This window comes from Lagopus leucura, unplaced genomic scaffold (genome assembly GCF_019238085.1).
Source record: "Lagopus leucura isolate 7727_CA_CO unplaced genomic scaffold, USGS_WTPT01 Super-Scaffold_100035, whole genome shotgun sequence".
NCBI lineage: Eukaryota > Metazoa > Chordata > Aves > Galliformes > Phasianidae > Lagopus > Lagopus leucura.
The window spans coordinates 1,305,282-1,327,543 of NW_024962284.1; the positions used below are offsets into that span (position 1 = coordinate 1,305,282).

Sequence of the window (22,262 nt, forward strand, 5' to 3'; positions counted from 1 at the left end):
GGAAACATGTTAATGTCTGTTTGAAGGGAATATTTCTGTTTGCTCTGCTTAATTAAATGGAAAAAGACACGTGATGATGTTTATTTTCTAAGATTTTGTATCTTAAAAAGGTACACAAAAGCAGATACAGACTAAATGCAAGAGGTGGGCATGGAAAACTTCCTGCAGTGAAAAGCCCTGCTGTCTTCAACTACCTATCAAGAATAAAAATTAGACGCTAGTTGAGACCTCAGCCTGCTTCTTCTATGCCAAACTCTAGATTAATCTTGCCACCTGCAGTGTGGGTGTATAAATGACACGAGGGGGACGTTTTTTCCCTCATTTTTCATTTTTGCCACATAAATGGTGAGAAGTAATCATGTCATACTGTGCTGGTTTATGGCACTATATCATGTGATTGCTTTGCCTTTTGTGGCCTTTTCAATGATACAAAATGCAGAGCATTAGTAGTGTGGGTTTTTTTTTTTTTTTTTTTTTTTAAGTAAATGGAGCAGAAGATTTCGGCACCTGGTGTCCACTAAAACATTCATTAAATCAGTAGTTACGTAGGCTGCTTACCTGCTAAAACAGCCAAATTGATTCTAACTCTGACAATAGAGGGGCCTGTGAATAGAGGGGCAGTACTCTGTCTGAGGGCTGGTGTTCTGGCTTCCTAAAATCTCTCACTCCCCATCCTCCCAGCCTGTCTGCTAATGTTTCTGGATGTCCCACTGATCCTCTCTGGTGTAAATAGGAAAAAAAAAATAAAATCAAAAGTAGTACAGGATGACTGCAGCTGCAGGGATTGCTCTAGGTGCCTGTGCTCCCCCCGTGCATATGGGTAGCTTCTACAGTTGAAGCTGGGAGTTCTCCAGTAGTGGGAACAGATGATTCCTACAGTGGCCAAGTTGGTGGTGTTAAGGCAGTTGTGTTTCTCACTGCTCCTCCTTCTCCTGCCTTTTCCTTTTATGTTTTGTAAGCTGCAAGGTAGCGTGGATGCCCTGAGAGCGCAACAAGCATGAAACTGGATCTTGGAGGTAAAATACTCGTTGCTTCTCTGATGAAAGGCTGCCTACAGCCGGCGCACAGATCCGTCTCTGCTTCTCTCTCTGCTCACTGCCTGTACCACTGTTGGAATTTCAGAGCCTGTTCTCAGGACTAGGGAAAACAACCTAAGCCAAGGTGTGTGGGAGGAGAGTGGGCTTGATGCATGTGTCATGGTTTTTGTGGTCTGTGGAGGTCTCCGCAGATATTCGTCATGCTGTTTGAAAGATGAAGCAGTGCAGCTTAGAAAGTGACATTTGGAGTATAAATTGGGAAATGCTGGTGATTTGGAAACCTCATGCATTGGCCTTTATCTCCAGCCTTCCTTGTAGGGAAATTTACTGAGGAGCTGTCAGAGCAGCACTCTGCACTATTAGTTACAGTAGTCTTCTTAGCAAAACGGGGGAAGTTGCTTAGGTTTGCTTCATTGTAATTAATTACAAAACCAGAACAGAATTAAGTTTTTTTTCTTAATGATAGTATTCCTCTCTCTGTGTTAGTCTTTTGTTCTCTGATGCTAGCGGTGCTTTTAATGGTTTTTGATGTCTTGCAAGTACCAGCTTTCAGATGGGATATTCTGCTTCTCTAGCTTTACGCCATCCTAATTGTTTCAAAATGTAGTCATTAAAACAGAAAGTAAACATGATTGCTGGTGTTATTGCTAATGGCAAGAAATGCAAAAAAGAGGGACACATGTGGCAGTTCTATTTAAATAAAAGCTTATTTTCCAAAACAAAGGCTTGTGGAGCAAGAGGGAGCACTTAGTACCCTGAGCACGTTTGCTGTTACGGATGAACCCACAGCAATGGATGCTATCAAAGTTGTCATATTTTATTCATGAGTTGTGGTGTGCTCAGATGAAATAAGAAAAGCGATGCTCAAAATCATAATTATGGTGTAAAAAGATAATACAGTTATTATTGTGGCATTTTTGAAAATTGTTAGATCTCAAATAATTCGTATGAAACTTGCAGGGGGAGACTAAGTGTGTTAGCTGTGGTTGTGCCTCTTTGCTGGGGAACTGTGTGCAGGGCTTCACAGAGATGGAATTATTCATATTTGGGGCGAAGGTGTAAACGTGTGCTTACGTGTGTCCCACAAAACAAGCGTGGCTGTAACATTCAATATAAATGTAAAGAGGCTGACAGGAAAAATTATACTTGAGCAGAGAGAGACCTTGACAAATGTTTTGTGCCCTGTGCCATTATCATGCAGTTAGTAAATCAAGCAGGCAGCTAGAGTTAATTTTCTTCAGCAGCAACACGCAAATGATTTTTCTGAGGTAAAGAAAACAGAAGGGAGAATGAATTCATGGCACACATTTGTTTACAAATTGCATAAAGAAAATGAAAAAGCATATGATTTTTAGTAGTAAGCGAGCAAAATGCTTTAAAAATAATTAAGCAACTGTTTAGAGTGCCACTGTTGGAGCTTCTGACCACGAGAGCGTGTCATCATATACTAACTTTGAACTTGTGGGGTGATTTCACTGCCTTTAGTTGGATTATTCCTGTGATTAAAAGGCTTTACTGGACTGGAAATCAAAACCTTTGTGTGGATGTAGCCAGGTCTGTTTGCTGCCAGAAGTAGCACTGGGCACTGTAATTTCTCTCTGCAGGCAAAGAAACCGAGCCAGAGGCCTCTGTTTTAAGGATCAGCTAACAACTGCTGAGCTCTGGTGCTCAGATGTGCATGCTGAAGGACACAGCCCTTCACCAGGGGGGCGAGTGCTGCTCTCTGAGCAGCCCTGCTGGGGTGAGGCTGAGATCTTCTGCACTGAGCAACTTGGGCTTTCAGCCTCTTCTGCTTTGCTGTGTCTTGGCGTTACTCTGAAAATCTGGGTTGTAGGCTATCTCTGCCAATGAGAAATCAGAATTACTGAAATTTCTAAAATGACAAATCATTCACTCCCTCTGCATAGTCAGTTGACAAAGCTGAAGTGTGTTTCTAGATGGCAAATGCCCCGGGAGGGGGGGGAAGAGAGGGAGGGGTGTAGATGGAGGGAGTGAGCTCAGGGTGCCATCAGTAAAATGCAAAATTGTATGCAAAATGTACCCTCTTTATCTGATTTTTGGCTCCAGAGACTCACCTCCTTATGGTAGCATCCTCATTTAGATCTCTTGTATGTGTGGCTGAAGAGCATGCTTTACCAAGTTCAATGTGTGTTACCTTTTTTTTTTCTCTTTTTTTTTTTTCTTGAGGTCACTTCCAATTTTGAGGGGCTGTTGCTCTGAGCTTTCCTGAAGATCTTCTGTAGAAGGGAAGGAAAAGATGGCTGGGTTTGCTTTTGTATGAAGCCAGAACAGAAGCTGTATTTTTCGGTGTCTCATTATCCTGTGCGGCAGTGACTCTTAACATTCTCTGAAGCAGAGCGCTGAGTGGACTGTGCTGTGTCAATAATGAGTCCTGGAAATGAGTGTTGCTCACTAGTGTGGCACCCAGGGCTGCTGGCTGTGTTCAGGCTGCTCCTTGGGACTGCGTTGCTAGTGTAGTTGGTACTCTTTTGAGCAGCTGTTATTTCCAAAATTTGCTAACAGCAGCCTTTATCGCAATTGCAGTGATGTGATATGTTAGCTGATATAGATAAACAGTGGAAAAGAAGTTATAATCAGTGACTCCTGCGCTAATTAACTAACAAGGCATGTAATTTGATTAACTCACATGATTTAAGAGCAGATGATGCACTGTTAGCGGTAGTGTAACTTCTGGAGCATTTCCACCAGCTCTGGTGTAAGCAGTTAATTTAAGGGATCATCCATTTGTAAATAGTGTTGATTTCAGCACGAGTCCCTTGAGGACGAAGTTAAGCCTACTTGAGGAGGTGAGCTTGTGCCCTGTAGCTGCTTGAAATATTGCAAGTGAGGAAAAGAAACTGCTTGAGCAGCAGGTGATGTGCGGCAAGGTGAGTGCTGCCCTCGACAGCAAGCTTGTTGCAAAGCCTTTGGGCTTGCTCGAGTTTCCTGCTTGTGCTCTGTGCCCACCAAATGCCTGGAAGGTGGTGGTAGTTGCTATGTTGTGCGTGCATCCGCGCCTGCTGCTTGTCCTTTTGTCATGGGAAGAATGACTGCCGTTTGCCTTGAGTGTTCTGTCTGCCTGCGTGGAGATGAGAAGGGCTCTGGAGACGTAAAGCCTAGATGTAGAGAAGAGGGGCTGCCCCTGCAGTGTAGGCTTTGCTGCAGCTCTCTGCTGCTGTGCCCATTGCGTTGCCCCTGCTGGAGCCGGGACTTGACAAACAGAGGTGGCTTCCTTCTCTCTCAGTGTGTATTAATTTCCAAGTCTTGCACGATATCTGCTGCTCCGCTTATCCCACAGCAGCTCAGTTTCCCCGGTTCAGGTTGAAATGCTGATAAAGCAAACATGAGGCTTAACCTCTCGATCAACAACTTAATTAACATGAGTGTGGTCATTCCAGCCAGTGCTCGGGCTGGGAGAGCTTTCAAGTAGTGAAGAGCCTGACAGTAAGCCCCTGAGTCAACTAACTGATTGGCTGGGGAGAAGTGGTGAGTCGATAAGCAGCGGTTTCACTTCTTTGTTGGTTCAGAATTCCATTCTCCCTGGCATCTGGAGTTTTAGGCCTGGGTTTGCAGTAGCTTACTGGATGGAATGAAATGTATCTGTAATTTTGAATGCTAGATTAATTTTGTTAGGCAAGACCTAGTTTGTAAACTAGTTGTCATTCTGATGTATGTTTGTCAGTGATATCTTAATGTTTACTGCCAGGGTGGTTTTGCATGCTGCAAAGGAAGCGTTTACATTGCGTTATTACTGTTTTTCCACCTTCTCTAGCAGAACTGCCTTTGCTGTATAGTCATGGGAGTTACCTTTGTAACATTAGCTATTCACCCTGATAATTGCTCCTTCCTCTAATTTAATGAAAACCCATTAAGCCGAAAGAATAATTAAAATGAGACATCATCTCTGTGGGAGGTTTGCATATTAAAATCGCCAAGCATTTCACTGCAGATGGATCTTATTCTTGAGGAACATTGTCTGAAGCAATATGTAAAAAGTGATTTATAGTGAATAATCATAATTTAGAAAGCTGTGCTGTTGAACATGATTTCCTACTGTTTATTACCAACTCTGAGCGGAGCTAGCAAGGCAAGGGCGAATAAAGCAATTTGCATGTCTTTTTTTGTGCTGGTGAGAATACCTAGCAGCAGAGATGTACTTGTGGGAGAACATCATGCCTTCTGTGAGCCTATTTGGTAGAAGCTGAAGAGGAAGGGAGAGGTTCTGTCACCCTCTTGTCTGGGCTGAGTAATGGTTGGAGGGGAGTGGGAGCAGATGGGCAGCAGGGGCGTCTGGCACTGGTTTTATCAGTTCTTTGATAGACAGTCTATGGGGATAATGTAGGAGTCTGTGCTTTGGTGAATGCTTGCCTTCACTGAGAAGGGTTTTGTGGTGCTGTCTTCTGTTTCCATCCCAGCCAACTTCTGGACACTGCCTCTTCTGCTCTTGGTTCCATCTTGAAAAGCTGGCATCTGAAATAACTTACTCAGCACTCCATTTTTATTTCTGTGTTTCTCTCTATAGAGAGATTTAGCTCTTATTGGATTTTGCCCGTAGCAAGGTAAAAGCCAGTCCGCTGCAACATTCGATTCTTTAATTGCTGTCACTGAGATCCAGACTTTCTCTTGTTGTAGGATTAATTTCTATGTGCTTGTCTGGCGTGATTGTGCAAAGGATGTCCCGAAAGCGCATTTAAACAAATAGTTTTGCAATGATTGAGGTTACCAATAGAGCTGCATGCTCTTCATTCCCTGCTGGAATAAGTAAACCAAGAAAGTACTAAAGCAAGGTAGATAATGACAAACTGTGTCTTGTTACAGAAGACCCGGCTTGATTTAGACCTGCATTTTTAGTGATTTTTTTTTTTTTTTTTTTTTTTTCTCATGGAAGCATTTAGTGAAGAATAAAGATTTCCCAGATGGATTGGGATTCGTCTTGTAAGACCAGTTGTGTGATTTTCTTTTTCTCCAAGGCCTTGAGCTCCAGTCCAAAGAGTCATGTAATTCCCTTCCCTTTTGTACCATGGGTTATGGACACTGAGAACTTTGCCTTGTTAATGTGGAGGTATCTTGTGTTTCTCTGTTTGGCTGAGGAAAGTAAGTTCACTTAATGCTCTGAGATGATTTGTATCTGTTGTACTTGTTATACTTTCAGTCTGTGGGTTTTTTCTTTTAGAAGCATTCTAGTATATTTAAAAAGCCCTCCAGACAGTCAGTATTTCACATTAAGAAAATATAATCACATAGAAGGGCATATGAAAGTTGTATCTGCACTTATTTATTTATTTTGTTTATTGCTGAGATTGCATTATCATCCAGGCATGAAGTGATGTTTCACTGAAGATTACTGTGTAAGCCTGTATCGTTCTACATTATGTAGGAAATATGGCATTTCATTACAAGCAGGCAGTTATTTTTATAGAGAGTGTAAAATATATTTTCCCTTTGGACACCTGCAGTGAGGGGGTGTATGTGTGTTCAGGGTGTTCCTTTTTTTTTTTTTTTTTTTTTTTGAGTGAAAATCAGCTTGTAAATAGAAAGCTCTTACTTTAAGTGGATTTACTCCCAATTCATTAGTATGGCACTTCCTGCAGAAGTGATGCAAAACATGAATTGATGACATACCTGGAGATCAGGTCGCCCTGCTGCGCTGTCTCTGAGGCCCTGTGTGCCTCCTTGCTGTGATTCCTCAGGAGGCACGTGAGCTTTAGAACAGCAAGCTGCCTGCACTCTGCCTTATGGATGTGAACTCCTGGATTCCTGTTGAGCCTTCAGGGGCTCCTCTGCTCCCAGGTCCAGTTGCAGGCTATTGAGTCTCACCTGCTGTCTCACTGCTGGGAAAAACCCTCTCTACCCCTTGTTATTATTCTGCCAGTAGATGTTTCTACACCTGCAGTTTTGTCTTTGGTTTTGCAGCGAGAGGATGCTCCCGTGCACTGGTACCTCCTTGGCCTGGGAATGAGCAGATTTACACCAACAAGCAGCCCCATCCCTAGAAGGGCGTTGTTTGTTTGTTTAAAAAAGCTAAACTTCCTTGTTATGGATTACTTTAGAATAGGGTTGCAAAACAGCACCTGAGTAATGTTTGTTATCTAGCAGTTTGGGCCCACATTTTTGGAATTTCAGGACTTTGTATCTATGGCAAATTCTTCTTTTAGTCAATGGAGTTAATGTGATGTGCTGTTCATGTTGTTAGTGTATTTGTGACTAAGCACTGGTCTAGAATAAAACATGGTATTTCCAAGCACTTTTCTAACTGGATTAGTCAGTTAATTGATAATTCACTGATGAATCTGACTAAGGAGCCTGGTATTTGTATAAAATTTGGTGGATAAATGGGGTATATGACTTTATATCTGGACCATTTATAACAAGAATGTGTTGGGTTTTGCATGACTTGATTGAAATTTTTGCGTGTGTTCCACTGACAGCACTGTCTATGCTTTCACTTAACAAAATTTTTGAGAGCTTCAAAGAAGCAATATATTATTTCTGGTGAGTTTAGCACCATTATCAACAAAATTGTGAGATACGAGGGTTCTTAGGCTTCAAAACAAGACAGCAGTCTTTAGCTGTCAGCGCTTGGAAATGTTATTTCTGAACAGTACTTGTGCTTTGGTACTCAGTACTGATGGATTTTCTGTCAGTGTAGTGGGTCCGAAGCCCGCTGTGTGTTTTAAATTGGCAGCCATTAGAAGTGGAAAGTGCGTTAAGTTAGTGTAGTAGAGGATACACTCAGCAGTTGGGTGTAATATTGGGGAGCTTCCTGGTATATGGAATACTTAGTGCTGTGTCTCCTGTGTCAGCTGTTTCAAAGAAGACTAGTAGTATTTGTGGCCAGGAGTAACACTTGCTTGGTAAGCTCCATAAGTGTAATGATAGGCATAATGAAATCTTGTAGGTAAACACAAAACCTGCTCCTGTTGCTCTGTGCTTTCTTCCATCCCCCTTTTCTGTTGGCTGTGGAAACTACTTCTGTTCTTTGAAGCTTTGTTCTCTTCTGATGGAAGTGGTATTGGACAAATAGGTGCTGTAAGGTGGACCTTATATTTATTTATTGGGTGAATTTGAGCCTCTGGCAAAGATTTTTAAGTGATGAGTTGTGATTTTTTGATGTCTAATTTGCAGTACTTTTCAAAGGTGAGCTTTCCAAAGTGCAAGTGTGTTATGCGTTCTGAGCATGGAGGCTCATTTGAAGGGCTTTAAGCTGTACAGGAAAAGTTGAGACACCCAATTACAGAGCATGCTTGAATACTTCTTCCTTAGAGTTTGGTTTCAGTCTGTGGCGTTCCCTCCATAGTCAACATTCCTGAGTTTCGGGTTGTTTTCAAGCCAGCTTCTTCTCTTTCAGTTTGCAAAGCCTCAGTTAATGATTCTTTTTTCCCCCCCTCCCCTGCAGTGAAATTCTGAATTGTAAATCTCATCACTCCTTTGTGTATTACAGCACTCATGCTGGGCCAGATTCTCAAGATTCAATAGAGTTATAAGGTTTTCTACCAGCTGAGAATTTGTATTGGCATTTTTGGCTTCAAATAAACCTTTTCTAAAGGAAGCTTGCTAGGCTTCTAATTGGTTGTGACACCCAGGAACTGCAAGCAGCATAGGTCTCGTGAATGTGTGACAAAGGCCCAGCATGAGCAACATGACAAGGGGTGGGAAGGTGAAATGCCACAATTTCTGCGCTTTGTCATTTAATCATCTTTGGGAGTGATGATGTACTGTGACTAAAAGGATGAAATAAAAATGGATGTGTTGGGAGATGGTGCATTTGAACCTTCGAAGGTGATATGGGAGAAAGTGTGCTGCTGCTGCTTGGGCATGGTAGGATTAGTGAGACTGGGATATTCCTGGATCTGCCTGGTCACACCACAGTTCCAATAAATATTGCATGAGCTGTCACGCTTTGCTTGCTTAAACTGAGAAATCCCTGAAACTATAGCATATTGCAAGCATGTCTTGTATTTATTTCTTGGGCAGAAGCACAACCATGTAGCGTTATTAGCAGTAATACATCTCTGCCTTAAATGGTGCAAGGACAGGTTCCCTCTGATGTACAGTGGAAAGGCAGTAACGGAGCTGACAGTAAAAACTGAAATTGGAGCTTGGTGAATTGTGTTGGAAGATGCAGTGCTTGAGATTCCTCAGAATTTTGGAGCCTATTTATCTGACTGCAGCACACCTTATTTACAGCAATTTAATCTGGTCACAGCAGACACAAATGGCTTGGCATCCCATTAAAAATTGTCAGAAAATCAGTAGCTGACCACTTGTGAACTTGCCGAAGTGACAAGTGGGCATGCTGACAAGGTGCCATTTGTTTGGGCTTTTTTCCACTGAAGAAATGCAGTGGTAGCGTGTGGTAGATGTCTCTTGGAAATGAAAAATATCAATGGCAAAATGAAAAATGTAATCTGAATCTTTGACTTAGCATTTTTACTGGACCATTGTTCCTCTCCCTCCCGCTTCTCTCTCGCCCCCCCCCCCCCCCTGTGGTTTTTTTTAATAAAATCCTTAGATATAGAAAGAGAAATCCATGCAGCGCCCCATGTGAGTGAGAAGTTGGTTCAGCTCTTTCGGAATAAAACTGAGTTCACGTTTCTGGTGACCCTTCAGCAGAAGGCATCGACTTCAGGAGTTATACTGTCCATCCGGGAGTTAGAGCACAGGTAAGAGAAAATCTTCTCTCTTGTAGTCGTAGTGACATAAAAAAGTACTGAGTGTTTGGTGGCCCATTGTGACAATGTGTTGAAATGGTAGATATCAAATCTGACATGTAAGTTAAAGCCTCTTGACTTAGGTTGCAATTGCTGCTACTTGCTGTTTTTTATTTAAATAGGAGGTGTGCATTATTTATGTGTCCTGGTCCCTAAAGTGACCCTACTTAAAAAACAAGAGGATAACAGCTAAGGAGGTGTAGACAAAATGTCTTTTGGAAATTAATTGTAAAGCAGTTTCTGCTCCTAGTTCATCCTGCACACTTGTAGTTTGCTTTTTCAGGGAAGTTAAACTCCATCTCATGTTTTCTGCTTCACTATGTTTTAAAATATCTTAATATGCTTGCTTTTTCAAGATTCAGCAGTTAAGCTGTTCTTCAAACGTGTGCTTCCATCTGGCGTTGCGGGTTTTTTTTTTTTTTTTTGCTGGCATAAATACAATATATTCTTATTGTGTGCATTTCTCTTCTTGTCAGTGTAGGAGGTAATGAAGAGGTCTCTTTCATTAGCTGTTACAGTAGCAAATAGCAGTTTCTGTAAAAGCAGCAAAAAAAAAACCCAGCACTTTTTTGTGGTATAAACAGTATTGATTTCAAAGATGTCTTGATGTTGTAAGGAGTGTATTGTGTCACCCAGTGTCTTGAAAACTTGAACTACTTGTGACTTTAAAAAAAAAAGAAAGTATATATAAGTCATAGGCTTGAAGGATCTCTGCATCTGGTTTGACCTTCTGTTGTAATACAAATAACACCGTGTTTTTTGCTTGCTTCTGTTTCAAGTTCAATTTGCAATGTTTCTTTCAAGTTCCTGTTGGTATTTAATTTTGCTAATTGTTTCTATGGGACAGAATTACTAGCCCCACTTGTTGCTTTTTGTTGAGGCAGTCTGTGAAGGAGATGGCAGTGACTTTTTCTGGCCAAATGATCAGTGATGGCTTTTATCCTGTTCAGCAGCAGATATCCGAACAAGGATAACTAAGAGGAGGACTCTAATTCTTTGTTATTCATCATAATACTTTTCCATCACTTCAGCTTTCATTCTGATCTCTTTCTTTATTCCTGCTTTCATTTTTGGGGCTGTTCTCTCTCTATACTTTATGTTACGTGAAAATCCATCTCTGTCTCTTCCTTTTTACCTCCTCTCCCCCATCCTTCCTTTTGCCATTACTTTTTATTTCCTCCAAGCTTTTCCAAGTTATTGTAGCTCCCTGAAGTCATGGTTAACAAGATCAGCTTGCCACATTATGGGATTTTTCTTATTTGAGAGCGAGGACGTTGAGGACAGACGTTGACACAGGAACACCTTCACATTTAGGGACACATGCATGTACTCAGCAATCCAAGGTCAAAGCAGACAGGCAGCAATAATTATACAATGCAAGGCACATGGGTTTTTTGATGTGGCCTCTACTGAATTTAGCTACTTCTCTATCTTGGTGGTCAGAGACAGCAGCTGGTAGAGAGATGTACTGTGCAGGAGTAATCTTGATTGAATAAAATGTACTGCTGCTGTCCTTGGCCCTGTGGTTATCTCCAGTTTCTGACTTATTGTTTAAAGCAGACAAATATTGTGTGGTTGAAGGACTGGATGCTAACCTCGCTTAAATCTCTGTCCTTCCGTCCAATAAGCCAAAGTAGTTTCAGTTTGCCTAATTCTATATAATAACCAAAACAGACGTGTCTGGTGGTGTTAGTGGCTGCTGCTACATTCTGCAAGTCAGATGGATTACTGCGACGGTTCGTCTTTTCCAGATGTACTGTGTATCTGTTAAAATAGATTGTTTCTTTTCCTAATGTCTTAAGTTGCTACTTGGACCTTGATAAGGATAATGCTTTAAAGCCCTTAGATCTGTGATGACAGAAATGAATAATGTGGATGAAAGTGGGGAAAATATTCCGTGACACTGGTGCGTGGCTGATGAGTACGGGGGTTAGATTATAATGGGCCAAATACCAGAATGTTCAGCTTGATTCTTGTTGTTGTTGTTGGATGTTATACCAGCTGCTGAGGTTGCTATGTCTTAGCCTGATGTGTGAACCTGAATGTGCCACGGGTCCTTGACATACCAGTAAGCCCTTGTAAATATCTTTTGCTCCTAACAAGCTTTTGGTAATTAATATGGTTGTGTTCTGTCTCTTATTTGTTAAGCTATTTTCAACTTTCACATGTCTGTGAAAACACACACTACAAAGAGATCAGTAAGAAACAGGGATTTCAGAGTGATTAAGACCTGTGAGAACAACTATTAGGGGTACCTTATTACCTAACCACTATAGTCTTTAACTACGGGTAAGTCAAGAAATCTTCCCTTACATAGAAAATAGGAAATACTGTTTTTATGGCATAGTGGTTTTTGACTTGCCAGCATACCAAAAACTGAGAATTTGAGACTTGAGAACATGCAGGTCAACCATAAAATAATGAAAGCAGCAGCTGTGTTAGTTATTGGTGGATGAGTTTGTATCTGTGTGGGAGACCTTTTGTTGCATGCTTGTTTAGTGGTTGAGAAATAGACTGTATTCTAAGTTACATGCTAAGTTATGTGTGTCAGTGTTACTAGTTGAATAGGCTGTTTTGCATGATGTCACATAGTGGAGACGATCTTTGTAAGGTACAAGTGAAAATTTATGAGGTAGAAACATGTTGAATGAGTGCTTATATGGCCTTTCTCTAGCATGTATTTGCTGGGGTTTATTATTCATGAATGACATGGAACTCTGAAACCAAGATATCTATGGTGTCTTAGAAATATGTAGGTAAATGGATCTTAAATCTTAATGAATAAACAGAAACTGAATACAAAAGGTATTAAGCTAATATGAATACAACATTCCCTGAAGTCAGTTGTTCATGAATGCTGTTTTGTTGCACTAAATGGATATCTCACAGCATTTAGAGATTAGTCATTAATTTGTATCATAATTTGATGTACAGGATTTATACTGCAGAGATGAGAAATGAGTCTTTGTTAATATTTTATCTTGTTGAATCAACTCGATGATAAAGATTCTGTTTTCATGATCCAAATGTATTAATATACAGCTTGGAAAATTGAAAGATGGATTAACACAGATTTAGTCTAATTGAACAGTCTGGTAAGTGCAGACTATGTGCTAGTTATCTGGAATACAGAGGTGGATCTGCAGATTATATTTTTTCTGAAGCTTAGAGGACAAAATATAATGAAGGATGGATGAACATGTAACTTGTGGATGCAGAGATGCAGAAACTATTTTCTTTGTTGGAGAATTACGCTAGCCCCTTCTATCTAGATCTCTGTAGGCTCTTCACAGCCTTTGAGTCTTTCAGCCATGAAGAAGCTTGGAAAAGGCCATCAAGATGCTTGAAAACCCACCCATTATGAATCCTTATTTAAAAAGTGATTTAGCAGAGTTTAACACAGAGTTGTCTGGATCACAGAAGGCCAAAATAGGTAAGAAACAAACAAAGCCCTTTAAAATAAATTAAACGGGAGTCAGCATTGCCTTTTGCTCTTCACTCCTTGAGTTGGATATATATTGATAGCTCCTTCCCAGTACTGGCCAAGATCAGCCTCTGGTGATATCTGCCAAGGGTGTTCAGATACCCAGCTGGATTCTGAAATATTGGCTGCCTCCAAAGAAGCTGACTATGATTGTCTGGTCCTGGAGGGCACTATTTACAACTCACAGCTGTAAGGCTATTTTCTCTTGATGTGAAAATCTGGCCCCTAAATTAGCCATAAACATTTCCTACAGTACCTTAGTATTATGACAGTGAGTGGGAAAGGAAAGCATTTATTTTCTTAGCTTATAGTAAGAACATACAAAACATAGGGTTATGTTGCTTGGAAATGATGGTAAGACATGGTGGGTGCAGATCTCTTCTACTGGCCACATCGCTGACTCACTTACATCATTTTTCTTTGTTTATTTATTGGAATGGCCACTCTTGAATTACTACTCATTTGTAGGTCTGTTTGGTCTAAGGTATCAGAGCATTCAGTGCAGGGAGGAACTTGAAAGGGAAAAAGAGGAAACGCAATCTTTATGTTGTGGGGAGGCTCCCCATCCCTGGAGGTGTTCAAGAAAGGTGTAGATGTAGCCTGAGGGATATGGTTAGTGGGCAAGGATGGGTTGACCACTGATCCTAGAGGTCTTTTCCAACCTTTATGATTCTATAATTCTATGGTACGAGGAGGGAGCTGATGGCCAAGCTGTTGTCTTGTCATGATGTGGGAGGTAACAACCTCAACTCCAGTTTTCTCTCTTTCCATCAGGTGAAATTCCCTTTGATCTTTTGAAAGTAACCTGTTGGTTATTTACTTGCTCTGTAACAAGCTACCCTCCAAAGAAAGATTTTATTGATAACTATTGGTTTTAGTTTTTATTGACAACAGAGAAATTAGACATAGTAATGCAGAATGAGTGAAAGTGAACTAGTAAACAGAGGAACCGTTACCTAGAAATTACGTATAAGAAATGAAATAAAACCTATTGGCCTCGAGGTCTCATCCTGTGCATTTTTCAAAGTCACTGAATCCTGAGCAGTACTTCATCTCTCTTTATGTCCCACCTCCTGTCTTCCCAAGGAAGTTATTGTTGCATTTGCTACTGGTTGCTAAAAAAGCACTAAGGAAAAAACAAACCACAGCTGCTTTGTTGTACTGTTTTCTGTGCATGCCCTGGGTCTGTTTTCCATGCTTCATGCTTATTAATGCTAACTTTCTATCCGTGTGTTGTCATTCTTACTGAAGAGTATTCAGAAGTGGAAGATCTCCCTGTGACAGAACTAGGAAGAGGTGAAATTAACGTTTTTGAGATTGTCTTACAGGAAGCACTAAAAATCTTTTTTATATAGATTTTTCAAATGCTTTTATTCTTTTAACATTTAGCAGTAACCTACATCTAGGACCTGTCCTTCAGATACTTTGTCATGCTGGGTAGTTGGAAGCTTGCAAGTTAATGGCACTGCTGTGGTAGGTTTATTGAGTAGAGAACTTGGCTCTTTACTCTGCAGCACCAAGCTGTATTGGTAGAGATGTTAGGCTGGTAGTGAAAGGTTTTTATAATTAGCGAATCAGTTTTGGATGGGGAGAGGGGACCTGGCTGGAACTCCCTAGTAAGTTGAATATTTCCCCAGGTTACACCACAAACAGCTTCTGAGACTGTTGAGGAGCAGATAGCAAGCTGTACATTCGCATTTAACAATTGGAATATGTTATGGAGATACAGTGTTTGGTACTTAGCAGGTACCAAGCTAATTGAAGCAAGCACTGAGATAATCTCATGAAAAGAAGTCTGTGCGAGTGCCTTTTGGCCTTAGTTACAAACCTGGAGGATTGGATTTAGCCCATGCTATGCTTCAGATGATTCGCAGCAAGATGTGTGTACATGTAGTGGCTTCTGAGATACCCAGTATTTTAAACAAAAGGCAGGAAAACCCCTGCAAATATATCCACTATCCTTTTTCTTTTAGGGTAAAGGTGATGTCTTCATTATTTATGAGTAGAATTGCTAAACTGGCAAGCTCTTTAGAGAATGTAAAGATGCAGCCTTACTTCTGTCCCTCTGCACCACGTAGTGTGAAATGAGAGGCATCTAGACACCTTTCCCCCCCCTTGACCCTCTGCCTCCTGCATGTCTAAAACCTTTTGGCAAAACATAGAAGTGGAAATAGAGTTATGCTCTTCTAGCTTTTTGATTCAGATATGCAAAAGACGAAAACAAAGCAGAATTGTTATATTCCATATATATCCCTCTGGTTTAAACGTTGTGGAAAAGGAGTTACTGGTTGAGTTACCTTCCATCTTGTGGCTCCCTGCTGAGAAGCAGCTGTTTTATGTACACTAGGCTGGCTTTAAAGCATGAACATGCTGCTGATAACCAGCTGTTGCAACACACTGATTGGACCTTGTTGGCAATTGGAGCAGAATGGCTGATAGTTTGAACTCTTTAAAACTGAGTTTGGACAGTGCAGAAATGTTGTGGTCAACCAGGAGCAGAATGTGTAGGTCCCCCAGGAGTCTTCTCCAACATGCTGTGTTACTTTCTTGGCTTGTTTTATGGTTCTCAGATATAGGCAAAGTGCTGAAATGTCTCTCTTTGGACTGAAGTCAACTTTCTGCAAACTGTGCTTTGAATTTTGGTTGCTCGTTAACACTGTAATGCTTCTGGTTAATGAGAAGCTTAGATGCTCACAACTTTTTATTCATAGTTGGTCATTTTCTTGGTTGGACATGAGGTGATGCCTGATGTTTATTTTTACTTCATTTGTTTAGTTTGCACTTCAGTAAAGATGCCTGTGTGCTTTGCCCTAAGTGCTGTCCTATGAGAAGGAAGAGGGGCACAGTGCCTGCCTGAAGGGCTCCCAGCTGAGGGAGGCTGCTGGTGACAGCAGGGAGGAGAGGAGGGCAAGGAGGAAGTGTGCAGGGCAGGCAGAGATGGGGGGGCATCTGGGAGGAGCAGGGAGCAGACACTGGCTGGGCCTTGATGGAGTAGCAAGGGAGACTTTTGCAGGATCTGGCAGAAATGTATGGGATTGGTCATAAGTCAAGAAATAGCTGAAAAACTGCTGGCTTGCAGAGCAAGATCAGAGGGAGAACAGTACACAGGGTGATTTGTTTTCAGATGTCATGCTTTGGCTCTCAGGTGGCAGGTCTCATGGTGTTAAAAGGCCACATTATCGTCTTTCGTTCTGTTAAAATCAGGTATTTTATGGGCCAGTTTTGGGGAATCTGCTGAGCAGCAATGATGAGTGCAAGGGAAGGTGTGGGACTGGACAGGATTATGCTCTGCAGTGGCTATAGCTGTGCTGAGGGCTCTCTGGTGGCTCCAATGGCTCCTCTTTACCCATGATGATCCCTCAGCTAATGCTGCCTCAAAGTCCTGTGGCTAGCTTCAGAAAAATTGTCAGGACCTTTAGAAAATCCTTTGATAAAAATACTCACGGACTGCAGATGATCCACTGAAACACTGGAGAAAGTAACTCTTGTTTGAGGCACTTTTAGTGATGAGCTCTTTGAGGAGCACTTGAGTAATCCAGAGAGCAACTGTGGATTGCGTTCCTTGCAATAGATACAGCAATTGTATGAGTGCAGGATGATTCAGTTTTGGAGTGGTGGCGATATGTGAATAAATGATTCCTTTTTTTTTTTTTTCCCCCTTTTTTCAGGTTACATTTCTATCAGATTAGTTCCTCAGATTGAATGGCTTGTTGCAACCAAAAGGCTGTCAGATGCAAAGGATAAGGTTGGAATGGGCATACAGCAGAATGAGACTAGCCCTTTCAGGAAAGGTAGTGCTAAGCTGCATTCTCCCTTTCTGGAAGATCAGCACCTGCTTTTTGTAAGGGGATATAATAAAAATTTGTCCCATTAACTGGGCTGGGTAGATTGGCTTCTTGCAGAAGCTTGGTCTGGCAGAAGTCCCAGTTATTGCAGCTGTGTGCATTTTAGAGGAAGCATCTGAAAGGCTGTGTCATCACCTTTCTTCAAATAATGGACTCTCTTCTAGGTTCCCTATGCACAGGGAGGCTGCATGTCTTTTTCTTTTCTTTTTTTTTTTTTTTTTTTGACAGGTGGGTAGCATCTACAGTGAAGGCATGTTTAGACATATGAAATGGAAACAGAAAACACATAATAAGCTCAGCCATTACAACACATGACCATGAAAATAAGTAGCTGCTTTGTACCAGCTCTGACTCAAGCTATATTAGCCAGCAGGCAGATGGTACAGTCATGTTTTCTTTTTCCTTATATGATCAAGGAAGAAAGTAAATTTGTATTTGGATGATCTTTGCCTTGTTGCAGGTACACAAATGCATACTTTGAGCATCGTAAGTGCTTTAGAGCCTTGCAGCTTGCCTACCCAGTTACCTCATGGAAGATCTGTAGAACAGAAGGTAAATCTTTATCATAGAAAATGTCACTTATGTGTGATTATTGTGTACGGTCAACAAATATACAATTAGCAGAGTGGCATGGTTAGACTGGTATTTTACAGGTCGTGTAACTAGAAGGATTATCACAGTGAGAAGGGATAATAAAAAAATAAATGAAAATGCTCACCTGTGTCCCAGACTTGCAGAAAAACTCCAAAGGGAGCAATCTCCAGACAGAGATCCTTCCTCAGTGGCAGTCAGCACTTAAATGGGGTCTAAGAGAGGTGCAGTCAGGTTCCACCCCTTCTGGTCACACAGCTGAATTGTCTTCATCAGTGCTCCCAGGGCTGACCCGGTGCTTGCCTCAGGTGGTCAATCAGAGGTTCAGGCCATGACTCAACAGTTCCCATACAATTGCTAAGTGTTTCAAGGTTGGCTGATACAGGCTTAGATAGGCACTGTCCTCGGAGTCATCAGAACAGAAAAAAGAAAGATGTTAATTTCCTAGGTTTTGTTCCTTTTATTTGAAGTGAAAGGTGTTTGAAGGGATTATGCATGGGTAGCCAACAGCACACTGAAATTTGTTTGTATAGGAGTAATACATTAGAGTTGTAGATTATCAGGGAGTGAAACGTTTTGGATTCATCTTTTGCATTTGCTTTTGTAGCAAGCTAATCTGTTTTTTTTTCAGCAAGATACGTTCAGTGTTACAGATGATCCTTCTTCTATTCACTGAACCTTTTGTGCAACCAGATGTCAGTCTGATTTTGCTCAGAGCCTTTGATATCAGTACGTAATCTCTGCAACAGCAGTAAGTCTTTAATGCCACATAAGTGAAGATTTGCTGTATATGGTTTTGTTGTGCAGCCTCTCAATCTGTCCATATTTAAACTAGCTGCAAAAGGTAGCTCTGTGTGGTTTGTAAGTATGTTCGTGTGGCAGAGAGCTGGATCTGCACATTTGAGCGTGTAAGAGCATTTCTTCAAAATCTAGTGCCTGACAGTGTTTCAGAACTTGGGATCTTTATCCTGTCACTTTCTCATAACTAGGGATACAAGAATAGCACCCGTGGAAGCAGCTGAGACATTTGACTTGACAGTTGTAACTTATTCTAGTTTTGCATCCTTGCAGAACTCTGGTAACAACTGCAAGGTGAGTGTTTACTTTGTTTTGAAGTCGGGTGCCTCTCTTGTTTCAGAGGTGTCCCTTTTGTTCCATATGGTTTCATTGACTGTGGTGATGGTTATGGGTGCAGACCTACTAACTCAGCTGCAGAATTTAGCATAGTGTTCCCAATGTATTCTCACTGCCTGACTTACTTTCCATTCAGAGAGCATTAGAACACGGTCTCAGTTTCTTTTCTGCTGTTGTCCAGGCTGAACCAGTTGGCAGAACCAGAATAACAATGTGCTCAGTCAACAGCGAGGAACAGCATTAGGCCGAAAGCGTAATGATCTGTGATTTGTCACAGAATCTGTGCAGACTGAAAGTCCTGCAGTCGGCATGGTATTGGACTTGGGTGCCTTGGCTGTTGTTTCTGAAGTTTTTTCATTAACATCCTTAAATGTTCTTATATTCTTCTTGGCATGATGCTGTTGAATGAAAAGTCTGCATCTGTAAACATGTGCAAAGGGACAAAGTGGTGAAGAAGCTTTCTGATTTTCTAGTTAATAACATCCAGTGGTCATAGAACTTTCCTTGAATTAGTTTTGCTATTTAAAAACAAAAACAACAAGTGCCTCGACCAAGCAGTCAGCTGTCCAGAATCTTCTGCTCAACGACCTCACTGAACAAGTCTGATTCTTACTATGGCAATTATTTTTTCACTAGTTGAGAGATCTGGTGTTGCAGTGTTTCTGCAGCTTGTGCTTGGTGAACAGTGATTGTAGTCTTGAACTTGTTTGATTTTTGTGACCTTAACCCATACAAAGTTGAGCAGATGCGTGAGTGTTTTGACTAGATGGCAGCCCTAAGTTTGTACACGTTCAAAGGGACGCTGTCTGCGCCTGCTGCCTTGTCCTGGGACATCTGTTCAGTAGCTCTACAAACACCTGCTGTAAGTGCTGATGCTGCTTGTTGAAAGAGGCTGTGGGACTTTGGCACTTGATCCGGGATCTGAAGTTGTACAGTCAAAATGGTTACTCTGCTTCATTTATGTTTGGATGTGATAAAGGGGATGATTTCTTGAATGAAGTGCAAAATGTAGATATGCCTTAGTTTTTAGAGCTCTTACCAAAGCCCTTAATCAGGGCTGTCCTTGCCAGGTGGTGCCCTGTCTTCACTATGCAGTGTTTTAGTGTCTCATAATAGGTGTTAGCATCATCAAGATGAGAACAGAAAGTACTGTACACACACTGAAGATGTTCATAAGAACATTTATCCTAGAACTGCTCCAGAGGTTGTAGCTCGTGTACTTACAGTATGCTTTCAGGAACCTGAACCTTTTTCTTCCTATCTGGAAGTGAAATGAACTGTCAGATATGCAGGTAAATCTTTGCTATGATGTGATAAAAATGAGACAAAATGGAGTAAACATCAGTAAACTGGTCATTATCCTCTCATAACTGTACCCTTATGGGAGGTAGATATGGGTTGCAAAAGTTGTCAAAAAGAGTTGTAAAGCATCTTATGTTGATTGTGGAATATTATAATCCATCTGTAAAGCACATTCCATGACCTTAAAATCACCCAACTTCTTTGTGCAGAGAAAAAAAATCTAAATTTAGAAACACTTTTTTTTGCTTTTCTCTCTTTTATAAATTGAGATTTGAATGAGAGGGACTGCTGTCGCATGTATAAAAAAAAAAAAACCAAAAATATTTGAATTCTGTATCTGGGTAAAAGAAGTCAGTGGTAGCTTGTATGCTTAGCAAATATGGAAATTCTAGCAGTAGAATATTCAACCGAGGTCATATAATGCTTTGTATTTATGTTCTGTGAACATCGTGCTTTCTTAATACACGTGTTCTGAGAACTTAATCTGTCAAAATGATCTTGTCTGTTTTAAAAGAAAAAAAACAAACAATGCCACTCGTTGGGAAATAAAACAAGAAAGCATCACTTTGTGCTAACAAGTTGACAAATAGGTGTCTCTGACATGTCTGGGAAAAAGTGATGAGGAGGGCAGCAGGGGGCTAACTGTAGCAATGAGCTGACAAATGTATCTGAGACCCGTTCCAGTCAGACTTCGTGCAGCTGTTATGCAGCAGCAGAGCTGGTTGTAATACTCAGCAATCTCCCTTGGGCTACTGATATGGATCTCATGACAAGATTGAAAGTTCACACTTGCTGTTGATGCATTTATTCGGGCAGTATGAGTGTGCAAGGCTGGCTCATTTTTACCAGGTGCTGTAATACTTTAAGGAACCTTGACTTGTTCTGTTCCTGTGTTTTCTCCTCTTCCTTAAAATGTTGGGAAGAATGTATAAAAAGATGTGTGTTGGACCAGTTGATTTTCTTTCCTCTTGCATGGAAGCTTCTGTTAATTTTCTCCCCTTGTTTACCTGTAAATTTACAGTAGATGAAAACTTGTGCAATGGCATGTGAACTCTAAGGTGAGTTGCTTTTGAAGAAGCTTTCCTCCAGAGTCTAGTTGGAGGAGGAAAGAAAAGATGTCTGCAAGTTGCTTTCTTGGTAGCAAATGAACTGCATTCTGGTTGAGAGGAGACAACTGTGCATTCTGAGCAGTGAACATAGCTCTGTCTGTTGAGACAAGATCTCTCAGTTGTGCATCTTGGAAAAACTTAAAAATCCATGCAGATGTGATGGTTTAAACTGCTGTGCTATATTTCAATTCCAGAGATATGAGCTGGGCTTAACCAGTTGGGCTTAACCCAACCATTTTCCACTGTTGGGTTTCTGTTGACTGCTGTTTGCTGATGTTTGAGTGTAACGGCTTCTGATTTGCACTTGTTGAAGGGTGGTGAAAAGTAGGTGCAGAATTTGGCTGCTGTCATCCTCTTTTCCAGTAACAGAAGAGGTAAAATGTCCTGTGGACAGTCCTGTGGCACTTGGCAGTGCAGCAGGTATACATACATAGTTAGCATTGTCTATTGCAGTAAGTTTTAACAAATCACTTCTGCTTTTTATGAAGTAAGTCAGAGAAAAGACAACCAGCTGTTTTTAGTTCAGAACTAACAGTTGAAGCTAAAGCTTATCAGATGGAAGCTGTGTTGCTTTGCAATTCCCTATGCTGTTCAAATAATATGGCATAGATGTAAGTGCGATATCTGACTGCCATTCCTGGAGCTGGAATGTTGCATTTTTCAATACCAAACAAAACACTGTGTAATCAGTGATTAGCTCCATAGCTACATGGTGTTGTGAAGATTGACTGCAGGAAGTGATGTGCTTCCCACAGCAGTAGCTTGTCCTACAATCATGTGTGGCTTAGGCTGGAACGGGCCTTGAGAATCATTCAGCTCCAACCCCTCTGCTATGAACAGGGCTGCCAACCTCTAAATCAGGCTTCCCAGGCCCCATTCAACTTGACCTTGAGTGCTTGCAGGGATGGGCTTCTACAGTTTCTTCAGACAGCCTGTTCTGTTCTCTCACCATCTTCTGAGTAAAGAATTTCTTCCCGAAATCTAAATTTCCCCTCTTTTAGTTCAAAGCCTTTCCCCTTGTCCTATCACTATCAGAGTGTGTAAAAGGT

At 41.2% G+C, this 22,262-nt stretch overlaps 1 protein-coding gene across 1 annotated transcript in view; it reads left to right on the top strand.

Annotated features, from left to right (window-relative positions):
- Window positions 1-22,262, top strand: part of NELL1 (neural EGFL like 1) — a 286,566-nt gene that overhangs the window by 12,782 nt on the left and 251,522 nt on the right. Inside the window, exon 3 of the mRNA XM_042882675.1 lies at window positions 9,550-9,700. Coding sequence (XP_042738609.1) covers window positions 9,550-9,700 — 151 coding nt within the window. The remainder of the gene's footprint in view (window positions 1-9,549; window positions 9,701-22,262) is intronic.